Raw genomic sequence first — 16,645 nt, 5'->3', positions numbered from 1 at the left:
CTGTGACAGAGAGGAAAGGTTTGAGGACTGCCACAATCTGCCGATTATGGCCCAGTCTTCCCTGCCTAAAGGTCTCTCTATGCCAATGTTATGATCACAGGCCATGGCATGGAGAGCCTTCTGCTGCTCAAGGATGCGTTCCAGCATTGCTAGGGTTGAATTCCACCTAGTCCCCACATCCTGTTTTAGGCAGTGTTCTGGAAGGCCTGCCTTTCTCTGTTCCACCCTGAGGAGGTGGTTGTCTCTTACACTCTGATGGAAGTGGCCAGCCATCTTCCAACAAGAGTCCACCACTTTGGACAGCCTTCCATCGCCGCCAGAAATGGTCTCCACCAACCGAAAACTGTCAGTTACCACCTGGTGCAGAAGGTGGGCTGAGCAGCGCACACCCACAAAGCTGCCATCCCTTACGGCCTTGACCATGTTGCTGCCTCCATCAGTGACAACATAGCCAATCCTGTAGTTGCTGTCTGCCTGTCCAAACCACTGCAACAACATTTTCTTCAGGGCTTGCAGGATGTTTTGCGCTGTGTGCTTTTCATCAAGCACCTCAGCGTGCACGAGGAAGGAACGGCACCCATGTTTGTCAACTGCTGACGAGGATCCAGATGTTTGAACTACATCATGGGACACCTTGGCCTGCCACCAATGTGCCATCAGGGACAGGAAGGCATGCTGGGCACTACACGCACTCCACAGGTCAGTGGTCAGGTGCACTGCCTGTCCCCCTGCCCTTCCAATCTCCTCCTTGAGCACCCCGACACAAGACCTGTATAAGGCTGGCACCACAGTTTGGATGAAGGTCTTATGTGATGGCACACGGTACTGTGGTGCAACCAACTGCAATGAGCTGGCCAATCAGGCATGTTATTTTATGCACCTGTGCCCGAGACATACCCTTACTCTGAAAGCCACCAAAATCTTCCAGGGTGGCCTGGCTGGTATGGATTGGATGCGGGATGGTAACAGCATTATTTTCTGCCTTATACTGGCTGGTGGTGCTGACACTCATGGTGGCTGTGGCGGTGCTACTATTGGTTCTCCTTTTGGTGTTTGGAGGAGTGGCCATAATACTTTTTTCCCCTAACAGCACTGCATGGTGGTGCACACGCATGTGCTGGTTCATGCCACTATTACTGAGATGCCCTATGTCTCGGCCCCGGCTGACCTCCCTGCCACAGTGATTGCATTTGGCCTTCTGACCGACACCAATTCTTTTAAAATGCTGCCAAATGCTGGAATGGCAGCCACCACCTCGGACACTGCCTGATGGAATACCTTCCACTGCAGTGGTCACACACTCTTTCTGAGGTTCGGCAGGAGTGGGAGGAAGAGACCTAAACATCCCAGGTATTTTGGGTTCTGTGATGGATTGAGGTCTAATGGTTGCATTGGCCCATTCTGATGCTGGAGGCTAAAGCCCCATACACACGAGCGGACTTTTCAACCTCCAAAGTCCGACGGAATGATTCCGTCAGACTATTCGATCGTGTGTGGGCTGCAACAGACTTTTGATTCGCAAAAGTCTGACAGACTTTAGAAAACGGAACATGCTTCAAATTTTTCCGACGGAACTCCGCCGGACCCAGTTCCTACCGAAAAATTTGCTCGTGTGTATGCTACAGACTAAAACCGACGCTAGGGCAGCTATTGGCTACTGGCTATGAACTTCCTTATTCGAGTCCAGTCATACGTCATCACGTTCGAATCCGTCGGAGTTTGGTGTGATTGTGTGTGGCCAAGTCCGCTCAGTCGAAAAGTCCGTCAGAACTCTGTCGGAACTCCGGCAGAACTCCTTCGGAAGTCTGTCGGACATAAGTCGGACATAAGTCCTCTCGTGTGTACGGGGTTTTAGAAAGCACTTGGGCAGGAGTCTTTTCAGGAGAAAAAAGTAGTGGGGACTGAGGGGAGATACTTTCTGGATTGTCGGTGGTGCCAACATGGGTAGAGGGCTGGAAATTTAATTTGTCTACAACAATGTCAGGAAAGCCTGCTTCCACCTCTTTCACATTGCCAAGGGAACAGTGATCATTAGAAGCAGTAAACTCTGTCTCCTTGCTGACCACTGCCAAGCTCCCTGTAGTGCTGATGGTGATGGCACTGGCAGCAATGGTGGTGGTGACATCATCATGAGCCTCGGCCTCCTGACATGTTTCCTGCTGCATGGCCAGGATCTCCAGCTTTGGCTGCACAAATGTATGTGCACTGGGAACCCCTTTGGCCTGCCCTCTTCCATAAAATGTACCAATGGGCAGCATGTTACCAGCAGCAGTGGCAGAGGTGGTAGCGCCACTTTTGCTATGAATTGTGCTGCTGGTTCTAGGAGGTAAATCCTGGAACAGCTGGTGATATGCAAATGTCTGCTGTTTGCCAGGCTCTTTACCACCAGCAGTCTTCACTCCCAGTCGCCTCAGCTTTATGGGAGGTGAGCTGAGCTCAGAGGGCACAGAGACAGAACGTCCCACCTGCTGCTCATGTACACAGCTCATAGTTCTCCCTCTCCCAGCAGCACCCTTACTGCTTTTTTGGCCTTGTTTGCTGCTCATTTTTCCTTTAAAAGTTAGAAAAATGTAGACAAAAAAAATATGATTTTGATTGCAGCAAACTAACACCAAAATCACCAAATGTACAAAAAAAATATTATACAAACAGAAAATTACAAAATATTAACTATATGAAACAAGAAATGAAAAAAAAAATGCTCTCTCAAAACCAACCAAAAAATGAATAAAACCAGAAACTAAACACTAAGAGATGATACACTTGCAAACTACAACAGATATAAACTAAAATGAACAATGAAAAACTAAGGATTGCAAAGATATTCGCTCAGATGCACAGACAAATAATCGTGTGATCTGCTCCACTACACTAACTAACCCACAAAGGGAAGTCACATGATCGGGCCTGCCCTGTAGGCCTCAGCAGCAGAAGAAAACCTCTGATTGGTCAACCAAGTCACATGTTGTTTCCGTAGTAACGAAATTTGGACATATTGTCATATTGAGGTATATATTTTTTCCTTTAAATTCATCATAAAGAACGTTCGTACAAGTTAACAAACCTAACGACAATTCGTATTTCGTACGAATTGAAATTGAATTTCGGACACAAAATACGAAGTACGAATTAATTCTAATACGAACCGGAACGGAACGAAACAAATTTATTGATGGCGCCCATGTCTAACTAGAATGTAGATCTCTAGGCTACACTGACTGGATGCAGAGTGTATATATACAGTATCTCTCAAAAGTGAGTACACCCCTCAAATTTTTGTAAATATTTAATAATATCTTTTCATGTGGCAACACTGAAGAAATTATACTTTGCTACAATGTAAAGTAGTGAGTGTACAGCTTGTATAACAGTATAAATTTGCTGTCCCCTCAAAATAACTCAACACACAGCCATTAATAAAATAAATAAGTAGAGGATATCAATAATCACTTAGTGGTGGAAGTGGATATCCTAATAGAAATCTTAATAGAAGCAGTACCTTCCTTTTTGAACAAACTAATCATTGCTGGGACTTTTGTGAATTTATTTTGGATCTACTTCATTTTATTTTTACACAACTTCTTTGTATTTGGAGAGTCCCACTTCCTCCAGGTACAGGGGGTGGCTATGGGCACTGTTTGTGCACCTGCTTATGCCAAACTCTACCTGGGGGGGGGTGGGAACGTTATATTTTCTCTGATGACTCCTTGTTGATGTACACCAGCCACACTATCTGCTGGCTGAGGTACATCGACGACGTGTTCATCATATGGACCAGCACTCATGTAGAGCTGGAAACCTTTGTGACCTATCTCAATAATAATCAGTTCAATTTAAAATTTACTGTCACCCGTCATACATCCAAAATTACTTTCCTTGATTTGACCATATTCAAGGATAATGAAGGTTGTGTTGCCTCCACTCTCTATCGCAAAGAGACTGCAGGCAACTCACTCCTACATGCAGCTAGTGCGCACCCTAATACTCTACTACGCAGTATTCCATACAGTACGTGAGGCTGCGTCGCAATTGTACACACACTGCAGAATTTAAAATTCAAGCTGACCTACTACGAGATCGCTTAAAATCCAGGGGATATAGTAAATCCATTCTACGCAAAGCATACAATCGAGCGTCACGCCAATCCCGCAACTCCCTTTTATATAGACAAAAAAATTTGGCACAAACCTCAACTGTTAGGTTTATAATGACGTTTTCTAACCATCATACTGAACGGCGCAAAGTACTAGCTACACACTGGCCCCTCTTATGGGAAGACCCGATCTTAGACAAATACATTAACCCTAAACCAAATATTACCTTTTGCAGATCTAGATCCCTACGGGACCAATTAACTTCCAGTCATTTTAGCTGTACAATTCACAATCGGCCCCGTTTTGGTATGTTTAGATGTGGCAAATGCCCATTTTGCCCCCTGATTCAAACAGGCCAATCATTTATATTACCGAATGGGGAACAGTTTGTCCCCAAATTTTTCGCAGACTGCGAAACTCGTGGAGTCATTTACCTCATGACCTGTAAATGCTCTGCTTTCTATGTAGGAAAAAATATTAGACCTCTCCGTGCACGGATTAAAGACTATGTTTACTTTTCTTCAGGGGGCAAAATGGTCACGTCCATCAGTAGACACCTCGATTTATATCATAAATTTGACATTTCAGTTATTCCATTTTTTATATTAGATGTAGTCCCCCCCCAACTCACGTTGAGGGGACTGGGACAAATTTATTCTGAGAAAAAAAATTAGTGGATTGAGAGATTAAACGCTACATTTGCCCCAGGTATTAACGAATCCCAATCCTACAAACCATTTCTATAATCTCTCATCTCTGCTCTTCCTCTTTCTCTACAACTATTATATTTATATGCTAACTTTAATACATTACATAATTTTTTTTATGAATAGTTGATCTACTTCCCCCTTCCCCCCCCCTCCTCCCTTTTTTTTGTAATAATTTTTTGTAACTTTTTGTCCACTCGATTGTATAGATATATTTTTATTTATGTAAAAAAAAAAAAGTTATAATACTTATATGTTTTGTATTTTTTCTTTAGAATGATTAGAGGTCGTTTGCTGAGTGTTACATTCATCAATCCTTTTTGACGCTCCATATGCTTTATAATCTGGCTTCCTCCCTTTTTTTTATTTTTTATAATTTTTTGTAACTTTTTGTTCACTCGATTGTATAGATATATTTTTATTTATGTAAAAAAAATTTTTTGTTATAATACTTATATGTTTTATATGTTTCTTTTTTCTTTAGAATGATTAGAGGTCGTTTGCTGAGTGTTACATTCATCAATCCTTTTTTGACGCTCCATATGCTTTATAATCTGGCTTCCTCCCTTTTTTTTTTGTAATCATTTTTTGTAACTTTTTGTCCACTCGATTGTATAGATATATTTTTATCTATGTAAAAAAAAAATTTGTTATAATACTTATATGTTTTGTATTTTTTCAATTGCTGCGCTGTTCTGTGTGGAGACGCTGACAACTGCTGCACTGCGATAGTCTTGAGCACTGTGCGGCCGCCCAGCATCTCAGGCATATTGTCCTGTCGATGCATGCGGATCCCCTTCCTGGCCGGTGTTCTATTCCTTCTACCAACAATGGAGATCCTGTTCCATCGGTGTCATACATTCTTCCCTATCCCTTGCTTCTAGCGGAGTTTCCACGCAGGCGCATTGGGAATGGTTGGATGTGACGTACGCCGGAACTCTCGGCCAACCCACCTGGCGTCATTATGGCTGTCCGCCTATTGGACGCCAGTAGGCGGGGCATATACATTTAAGGAGACGCAGTGTCTCCGTGCGATGAGATACAAACCCCACCCCCCCGTGATCCACTGGCTGCATATGTATGCACCCCTTTGGGACTACTATTAAAGCGGGATTCCACTGTCTTTATCCTTTTTTTTTTTTTTGCATACTGACAATCATTATTATTATTAAATCGAACACTTACTTTTTCTTTTTTTCCATCCAGCAGCATGCTGTTTTGTCATTAAAAACGATTTTATAAAACCGTCTCCTGACGGTTGTCATTTTGCCTGTGGGCATGTGAAGCCCACAGGCATCCTCTTCCAGGAGAGTGTGCTGCTAAAAGACCAGCATGCACCGCCTGTTCGATTAAAGATCTCGCGCATGCGCAGTCAGCGCTATATTGAGCGCCGTCTTCTGCTCCAGTTGCCATGACAACGGTTGTTGTCATCGGAAGTCCCGCCCCGTTGTGATGGCAATGGAGATAAACACTGAAACAAAGAGGACAGATGGGACGATCATAGACGAGAGAGCGGCGCTGGATTTAGAGGAAAGGTTAGTACAAAAATTTCTTTTACCTTGCAGTTTACATCTAAAAAATATTGCTCTTTTAAAATTTAAATGTGCACATTTAATTATATATATATAGAGATCTAGGTAGTGTGTGTTTGGTGGGAGATATTGCCTCTCTCTCTCTCTCTCTCTCTCTATCTCTATAGATATATAATCTTGACCTTTTCTTGTCAACACAATGCTTATCTATGTTGCCTTAGCAAAGTGGCAGCCAACCACTTATCTTGCAAGCCGTGGTTGACTATATTCTTAAATGTTTTTTTTTAGAGGTAAAAACATCTGATTGAGATATATATTTTGTGTGAGATATCGCAAATATATAGAGAGAGAGCGTTATGTATTGTGCATATATATTGCGAGAGATCGATTTCTATATATAGTGATATAGTATATATATATATATATATATATATATATATATATATATATATATATATATATATATATATATATATATATATATATATATATATATATATATATATATAAATCTATAAATATATATACTATATCACTATATACAGAAATCGATCTCTCGCAATATATATGCACAATACATAACTCTCTCTCTCTCTATATATTTGCGATATCTCACACAAAATATATATCTCAATCAGATGTTTTTACCTATAAAAAAAAACATTTAAGAATATAGTCAACCACGGCTTGCAAGATAAGTGGTTGGCTGCCACTTTGCTAAGGCAACATAGATAAGCATTGTGTTGACAAGAAAAGGTCAAGATTATATATATATATATATATATATATATATATATATATATATATATATATATATATATGAGATAGATAGAGAGAGAGATCTGTGTGTGTGTGTGTGTGTGTGTGTGTGTGTGTGTGTGTGTGTGTGTGTGTGTGTGTGTGTGTATATATATATATATATATATATATATATATATATATATATATATAGAGAGAGAGAGAGAGATCGATTTCTATACAGTGATAATATATATCTATATAGTGATATTATCGCTCTCTCTGTATATATATATATATATATATATATATATATATATATATATATATATATATATATATATAAAATCTAGCTCTTATTTACATTTGACACACACAGTCAGATTATTTATTTTTCAAATGTTATTTTTTTTTTTTAGCACTTCGCGCCCCCTCTATAGCCAAAAGATGGCTACAGCGCAGACGATTACCGCCGGGAGGGCATCCCTGGAGATCCTCCTGTTTACTTCCCCTCTGCGCCACGCCACGGGCGCGCATCGGGAAGTACTGTGCTGGCCGTGTCCCTTGGACACAGCCAGTCACAGATCGCTGTAAATAGCCAATCACAGTGGATGTTTACAGCACGATCGGTGTGTCCAATGAGAGATGAGCTCATATATGTAAACATATGAGATCATCTTCCCTCGCCGGGTCTCCCTCCTCACACAGAGACAGCGTGTGAGGAGGGAGAGATGAACCGCTGAGAGATGCAGCGGTTAGTGGAAAAAAAATTAATAAAAAGAAAACAAAAAAGAAAATAAAGTGGCCATCTTTCCCCACTGCCACCTGTCATCAGTGCCATCTGCCCCCAGTGCCATTTGTCGTCAGTGCCACATGTAATCAGTGCCATCTGTCATAAGTAGGGATGAGCTTCATGTTCGAGTCGAACGTATGTTCGACTCGAACATTGGCTGTTCGTGCGTTCGGCGAATTCCGAACGTTTTGGCCGTTCGCGTCAAAATTCGAGTGACGCACGCGTGGACCACAATGCACTGCGTTGGCGCAGTGCATTGCTGTCCGATGATTGGCCAAGCATGCACTGTGACCCCGCATGCTTGGCCAATCGCAGCGCCGGCAGCGAGGAGAGCCATGATTGGCCACAGGCATCCTGCCTGTGGCCAATCATAGCTCAGACTGTGTAGTGCACGCCCCACACTATAAAAGGCCGCCTTTAAGGCGGCCTCCTGTAGTGTGTTACTTTGCATCTGAAGCAGTGGGTGTTCTGTGTACCTTCAACACAGTACACACCAATCGTTTTTGGCTGATTTCCTATCTTGCTGCTGTGTAGTGGTTGTTGTCTGTGCCCTGACTGCAGTATACACCACTATATTCACCTCACCTATATAGCTAGTGATCTAGCTTTAACCACTTAACAACTGCCCATTGCCGATTAACGGCTTCAGGGCGGTTGTTTAACTCAGAGAGGCCGTTAATTAACGGCCTCCCAGAATTCTGCTCTCGCATGCCCCGAGGTGTGCGCACTCGAGAGCATCCGTGACCGCCGGGTCCATAGGACCCGGCGCATCACGGTAAACGGCCGCTCATAGCGCCCGTTTACCACGTGATTGCTCCGTCAAATGACGGAGTGATCACTTGGAAACAAACCGGCGTCATGTTATGACGCCTGTTCCTCCCTCCCCTTTCTGTACCGATCGGTACAGCGGAGGGGAAAGAGATCGGTGTCAGCAGCGATGTGGGCTGCATCTGCAGTGCCCACATCACTGCTCACCGAATTTAACCCCTCAATTCCCTGCCAATACTCTGCAATACCAGTGCATACTCTGCAGTACCCTGCCATTACTCTGCAGTACCCCGCCATTACTCTGCAGTGCCCCGCCATTACTCTGCAGTGCCCCGCCATTACTCTGCAGTGCAGTACCCCGCCATTACTCTGCAGTGCAGTACCCTGTCATTACTCTGCAGTACCCCGCCATTACTCTGCAGTACCCCGCCATTACTCTGCAGTGCAGTACCCCGCCATTACTCTGCAGTGCAGTACCCCACCATTACTCTGCAGTGCAGTACCCTGCCATTACTCTGCAGTACCCCGCCATTACTCTGCAGTACCCCGCCATTATTCTGCAGTGCAGTACCCCGCCATTACTCTGCAGTGCAGTACCCTGCCATTACTCTGCAGTACCCCGTCATTACTCTGCAGTACCCTGCCATTACTCTGCAGTGCAGTACCCCGCCATTACTCTGCAGTGCAGTACCCCGCCATTACTCTGCAGTGCAGTACCCTGCCATTACTCTGCAGTGCAGTACCCTGCCATTACTCTGCAGTACCCTGCCATTACTCTTCAGTACCCCCCATTACTCTGCAGTAACCCCCATTACTCTGCAGTACCCTGCCATTACTCTGCAGTACCCCGCCATTACGATGCAGTACCCCCCATTACTCTGCAGTAACCCCCATTACTCTGCAGTACCCCCCAATACTCTGCAGTACCCACCATTACTCTGCAGTACCCCCAATACTCTGCAGTACCCCGCCATTACTCTGCAGTACCCCGCCATTACTCTGCAGTGCAGTACCCCGCCATTACTCTGCAGTGCAGTACCCCGCCATTACTCTGCAGTGCAGTACCCTGCCATTACTCTGCAGTGCAGTACCCTGCCATTACTCTGCAGTGCAGTACCCTGCCATTACTCTGCAGTACCCTGCCATTACTCTTCAGTACCCCCCATTACTCTGCAGTACCCCCCAATACTCTGCAGTACCCTGCCATTACTCTGCAGTACCCCGCCATTACTCTGCAGTACCCCCCATTACTCTGCAGTAACCCCCATTACTCTGCAGTACCCCCCAATACTCTGCAGTACCCGCCATTACTCTGCAGTACCCCCAATACTCTGCAGTACCCTGCTATTACTCTGTAGTACCCCGCCAATACCCCGCCAATACTCTGTAATACCCTGCCAGAAATTGCCATACCCAGCCATACTCAGAGATACCCAGCCATACTCGGTGATACCCTGAAGTACCCAGCCATAGACGCCCCCCACCCCTCACCGCCCTCTGGTGCTTCTACCAACTCGCCAGTACGATCAAAGCCAGAATCTTTTTTTAAATTTTTTATTTCAGGCTTCCCAGCCTAGAGGTGAGATGTGGGGTCATATTGACCCCCCAGATTTCACTGTAAAGAGGACCTGTCATCCCATATTCCTATTACAAGGGATGTTTACATTTCTTGTAATAGGAATAAAAGTGATCAAAAATATATTTTTGGGAAAAAAAATGTCAAACTAAAATAAAGTAAAATGAACAATAAAAAAATAAAATAAAAATTAAAGCGCCCATGTCCCCATGTGCTCGCATGTGCCACACATGTGAGGTATCGCCGAGAATGTTAGAGCGAGAGCAATAATTCTAGTCCTAGACCTCCTCTGCAACTCAAAACATGTAACCAGTAAAAAAATATTTAAAGCGTCGCCTATGGGGATTTTTTAAGTAGCGACGTTTGGCGCCATTCCACGGGCATGTGCAATTTTGAAGAGTGACATGTTTGATATCTATTTACTCAGCATAACTTCATCTTTCACTTTATGCAAACATTGGGCTAACAAGTGGTTAATAATAGAGCTTGCAGTCAGTAGTGTTAGGAGATAGTGCGTGCTGTCTGCGTGCTCTGTACCCAGTACATACCGCTATAATATAGGGCAGGCCCCTACTTTCAAACATCCAACTTACAAACATCTCCTACTTGCAAACGCAAGGAGACAGCAGCAAGTGAGATGAAAAAAGATGGACGACAAAACAAAATTATACAGGGGTGATAACCCTTCCCTATGTTTTCCAAAAAGCTTAAAGATATTTTTTTTGACTGGAGCTACACTTTAAAAATGTACCGGTTGAAAATGACAAACAGATTCAACTTAACACAACAAACCTACACAGTCCCTGTCTTGTTTGCACCGCCTGTATACTGCTGTTCTGAGTATATAGGGCCTGGGGGCCACACGCATTTCCTTTTTTTAATATGGGTACGGGGTTCCCCTTAATATGTGTACAAGACCCAAATAGGCTGGTAATGGGCAGGGAGGGCTACCCATGCCATTTTTCTGAATGATTTTCAACCATATTGCAGGAACCAGATATAACATTAAAACCGCAAGCAGTTTTAAATGGTGTTATTTCCGTTTAATGTCATTTTGTGCAGGGACTGTTCTAAACACGGGAAACACGTGGCACTTCACAGGCATACTATAGACACCCCCCAGGCACCATATTTAAAGGAATATTTCACTTTTTTTTTCACTTTAATCGTCATTAAAATCACTGCTCCCGCCAAAACGGTAGTTTTTAAAACTTTTTTTTGCAGTGACCCATGTCCCCTGAGGCAGGAGGCAGGTCGCCAAACCCTTTTTAGCACACTATCTTGCATATTAGCCGTTAAAATTAGCACTTTCCAATTCGAACGTTCGAGTCCCATAGACTTCAATGGGGTTCTAACGTTCGTACCGAACGCGGGGGTCGTTCGCAAGTTCTGGTGCGAACCGAACCGGGGGGTGTTCGGCTCATCCCTAGTCATAAGTGTCACGTGTCATCAATGCCACATATTAGTGCCATCTGTCATCAGTGCCACCTGTTAGTGTCACGTGCCATCTGCTATCAGTGTCATGTGTCATCAATGACAGGTATCAGTGCCACATGTCATCAGTGCCACGTATTAGTGGCATTCTGTCATCATTGCCATGTTTTATTGCCATGTATAAGTGCCATCTTTTATTGGTGCCACATATTAGTGCCAGCTGTCATCAGTGTTACATGTCTTCAGTGCCACGTATTAGAGGCATCTGCCATCAGTGTCACGTGTCATCAGTGCCACGTATTAGTGTAATTTGTTATCAGTCACACGTATCAGTGCCATCTGTCATCTGAGCCACGTCAGTGCCATGTGTCATTGTCCTGGTGCTCCACGGCCTTCAAAAGAGTAATAGGTAGTCACCAAGTTAGATGTGTAATTTATGCCCCTAGAACACATGAAGGTGCTCCCTGAATGTTGTGTCTCTCTGAGTGGCTAGGCTGTGTAAAAGTCCCACATGTGGTATGGTAATACTCTGTATGAGTAACAGAATTATTTTGGGGCCTTTATTTGTGGTATACACATGCCAAGTGAGAGAAATAACCTATTACATTGACAATTTTGTTGAAATGTAATAACAAAAAAATATATATTCATTTTGCATTTTGCTTGAGGGGAAAAAATGCGAAAATCAAAAAACTCACTATGCCTCTTACTAAATAATTCGGAATGTATACTTTCAAAAAAGGTGTCATTTGGGGGGTATTTGTACTTTTCGTGCTTGTTCGGATCGCAAGAAATGAGATAGACCACTAGTACATCAGATGTTATCAATTTTGACTGATTCGCAACACAGCTTGTAGACTCTCTAACTTTCACAAAGAACAAATAATATCCACCAATTTGGGTTAATTGTACCAAAGAAATGTAGCAGTATAAATTGTTGACAAAATTTATGAAGCTAAATTAATATTTCGTACAATTTTATCACAGAAACAAACACAAATGCTATTTTTTATCAAAAATTTTCTCCCTTTTTTCATTTATAGCACCATTGATCAAATACCACCAAAAGAAAGCTCTATTTGTGTGGAAAAAAATTGTAAAAATTTGTTTGGATACAGTGTTACATTACTGAGTAATTGTCATTTAAATTGTGAGAGCACCGAAAGCTTAAAATTGGTCTGGGCAGGAGGGGGGTTCAGTGCCCAATTGTCAAGTGGGTAAAAAGCTGTTTACTTTTGTTTTTAATATAAATAATGTTATCTTGACCTTTTCTTGTCAGCACAATGCTTATCTATGTTGCCTTAGCAAAGTGGCAGCCAACCACTTATCTTGCAAGCCGTGGTTTACTATATTCTTAAATGTTTTTTTTTATGTAAAAACATCTGATTGAGAATATATATATATATATATATATATATATATATATATATATATATATATATATATATATATATCTATATATATATATATATATATAGATATATAGATATATAGATATATCTATAGATATATATATATATATATAGATATATAGATAGCCAAGATAATATATTTTTCTATTTATTTACAGATATTCTATATTTACACAATATTCTAAATCAATTTGTTGATCCTTTTATTTTAATCAACTGCCATGGTAAGTAAAATTTAAATAATAAATTTAATTCATTTTTTGTCTACAATTAGTATATAAAAAATAACTAACTTGTCAATTGAAATTTATTTTTTTAATACATTTTAAGGACAATCCTGCTGTGACCGAACCGTCGACCATTCAAAATACCATGCCCTTGACTCAGGATGAAAAAGTAAGTATAATTAACTGCTTTCCGGCCGCCGGCTGTCAAAAGACGGCCAGGCGGTGCAAGTATTGTGGCGGGAGGGCGTCATATGACGGCTTCCCCTTTAAATAGGCAGGGTGTCATGGAGACACCCCTCGCCACTGAGGGGGGTGAACAGCCATTGGGTATGGCTGTTTACCACGTGACTTCATCACTGCCGATCACAGATGGTTAGACACACACTGTGCGCGGCGCAAACGCGAGCGCGCTGTGCGTGCACGTCGCTAGCTGCATGTTCCTGGGAACACTGCTTGTCACCGACGCTGGTAAACAGCCATTGGCTGGCTGTTTGCCGACGTGATCGATACACACAGCCGATCACTAACTGTTAACAAACCGCGGTAACGCGATGTTACTGGGTTCTCCTCCTCAGACACCGATCGTGTGTGAGGAGAAGATTGCGTAAACATCTTGTTACCGCATACAGTGTACAACAATCGCACTGATTGACAAAGCCCCCCCCCCCCAATAGAGGACCTATCAACAACTATCATAGTACCGGTCACTCACAGTCCATCAGAATACCCGAGTACCTGTCATCGGTCCATCAGAGTACCCGAGTACCTGTCACCAGCCCATCAGAGTACCCGAGTACCTGTCACCAGCCCATCAGAGTACCCATTTGCCCATGCCTCATAGAATTTGCTTTCGGGTGTTTGCTTTCCAAAAGCTTGGTGCTCCTGGACCTTCAAAAGGGTGATATGTATGAATTCAATGAGATGTGTCATTTATGCTCCTTTAACGCCTGAAGGTACTACTTCAACGTTCAGCCTCTCTATGGGACCAGACTGTGTTTTTACACATGGTATCGCCATACTCGGGAGTAGTAGCTGAATGTGTTTTGGGGTTTAATGTTTTCTATATACACGCTATGTGTTAGAAATATCTTAGAAATTAAGAACTTTGTTATATAAAAAAAAAAAAAAAAGCATTTATAATTTTCAATTTTTCCCCAAAAATACTGTAAATAATAAAAAGAACCCTTCAAAAGACACATTATGACTCATAGATTATACGTTGAGGTGTTCGCTTTCAAAAACGTGGTCATTTTGTAGGCTATTCCATTGTACAGGTACTCCATGGCCTTCAAAAGTGTAATAGATGGTTGTGAAATGAGATGTGTCATTTTGGTCATCGAACGTCTGAAGGTGCTATTCAATGTTGGTGCTCTGTTTGTGGCCAGGCTCTGCAAAAGTCTCACACATGTGGTATCGCCATACTTGGGATAAATGTATTTTGCAGTGTAATTTGTTGGATGCATATGCTGTATGTGAGAAATAATGACAATTTATTAAAAAATACTTAAAAAAAAAAAAAATTATATTATTCTTCGGTTTGCATTGAATTGTGTGAAGAAATTTGGATCACCATCCGCCACTAGTTCCTGCCAGTGCAGCCAATCAGTCCTGCCTCCTTGTTGAGGATAAGGGCATTCTTTCTGTATACATCTGAGAAGCCTCTTCCAAGTACATTAATGATGCATAAAGCATCATATTTTTTTAAAAATTAAATGAATAAAAAAAAAAAAATTTGATAACCAAAATCTAAGTATAATATACTTTTATTTTCGTTGTGTACTTATAGCGCAGAATGCTGATAAAGAAAATATGGGCTCGGTATCCATCAAGAGAAAATGATCCGGCTTTCCCCAATAACCCAACCATGCCCTCTAGTAGTGATAGATCGTCTACATCAGAAACCGAACCGAGCGAAACAGATCGAATTGGCAATATCACGTGGTGTTCCTGTGAAAGGTGCATTAAAATGCCCACCCAAGTGGAGTCTGTCTGCTGCCGGGAAATATACGCCGTTGATGCCTGCATACCTGAGGGACATCAATGCATTACGCAGGCAGATACCTTTATTTCTCAAATAGTGCACCATGAACACGTGAGAATTGCGTATATGGCGATTCATATGGATAATCTCCCTCTGGTAGATGCCAACAACAACAGGTGATTACTTTATGCCAATATTTGTTCTAAAGTTTATAAGTCTGAATTATAAGTAGTAAATGAATAAGCTGATAATTGATATAAATTGTAAATTTGTGACTTTTTTTTATAAAATTACATATTTACACTTTTTATTCTATTTATTCCAGGAGATTACGTAAAACCGCGTATCGCACTTTCATAGCATGGATTTATGGTATTTTAGGAAAGGGAAACCGAAGGGTTATACCTTCCTGTGCAGTCAATGCAGTACGACTTGTTTTTCCAGATCCCAATGGATCATATGTCGGATTTCTTTATGCCAATGATTATGATGCTTCCGAAATGGCTATTAAACAAAATAATGTATAATGTGATTTTTTTTAAATATTTTTGCAGTTAAAATAAATTAAAATTGAAATACAATTGGTGTGTTATTTTGTTAATGCTAATTACTATTAATGATGTTGATTTAATGTCTAATTTGAGAAATTAGATGAATATTACTGTTGTTAATACTAGATTCTGAATCAATTATATTAAATATTTATATTAAAAATTAAAAAGAAATAAAAAAGAAAAATCACTAAATACCTAGATTTCAATGTGCATACACAACCCAAATATTTATTTGTTTTAGACAGTAATTAACCAATAATTTAAATTAAAAACAACATTTAACATTCTAAAAAATAGAATCAAAAATTAGATTTAACATTTTATACAACAGGAAACCGTGTTCTGTGCTTTGCAATAGCAGCACTGGTTTCAGGCCTTTCTTCAGTTGCAATATTTTTTGGAAATAGTACATTTTTGGATTTCCATGTACTTTTTAAAGTACCTTCTGTGATTGACAGCATGTTTGCCAAAATAGTTTTGGCATGTTCGTTCGACATTTTTTCAAAAACGTTTCGAACGATCCATTTTTTACATCCTCGGGGGAATTCCAAATTTTTACGCTCAACTTGAAAGACTTCACCACTGTCATCAATTTTTTTTACTGTTGCCATTTTTCTACCAATATTGTTGTTGTGCTGCAATGCAGCCAATCGTGTTCTAGCCTCCATAGAATCATATTTATAATGAATTCTCTTCGGTCTATATTTTAACAACATGCTGTGGTATGTTTCAATGCTCCCAGTCTGGCAGAAATAAGTAAGATGCTTTAAATCCTTTTCGATTTGTGCGTCCATTATAATTGCAGATAATGAATCGAAGGCAGGTGTGT

At 41.4% G+C, this 16,645-nt stretch overlaps 1 protein-coding gene across 1 annotated transcript; it reads left to right on the top strand.

Moving 5' to 3' along the window:
• Positions 1-13,192: 13,192 nt before the first annotated feature.
• On the top strand, positions 13,193-15,789 carry LOC143929780 (P2X purinoceptor 7-like). Its single transcript, XM_077453757.1, has 4 exons — positions 13,193-13,278; positions 13,385-13,450; positions 15,068-15,438; positions 15,588-15,789. The coding sequence occupies exons 1-4, from the start codon at positions 13,276-13,278 to the stop codon at positions 15,787-15,789; spliced, it is 642 nt and encodes a 213-aa protein (XP_077309883.1). The 5' UTR covers positions 13,193-13,275.
• The last annotated feature ends 856 nt before the right edge of the window (positions 15,790-16,645 follow it).

The sequence above is a fragment of the Lithobates pipiens genome, unplaced genomic scaffold, assembly GCF_037356315.1.
Source record: "Lithobates pipiens isolate NorthernLeopardFrog02 unplaced genomic scaffold, aLitPip1_a1.2 Scaffold_25, whole genome shotgun sequence".
NCBI lineage: Eukaryota > Metazoa > Chordata > Amphibia > Anura > Ranidae > Lithobates > Lithobates pipiens.
This window is presented reverse-complemented; position numbering and strand designations above follow the sequence as displayed.

Coding starts and splice junctions, on each gene's coding strand:
- LOC143929780 (XM_077453757.1), top strand. Junction 13,451..15,067: donor CCTTGACTCAGGATGAAAAA/GTAAGTATAATT, acceptor GTGTACTTATAG/CGCAGAATGCTGATAAAGAA. Junction 15,439..15,587: donor GTAGATGCCAACAACAACAG/GTGATTACTTTA, acceptor TATTTATTCCAG/GAGATTACGTAAAACCGCGT.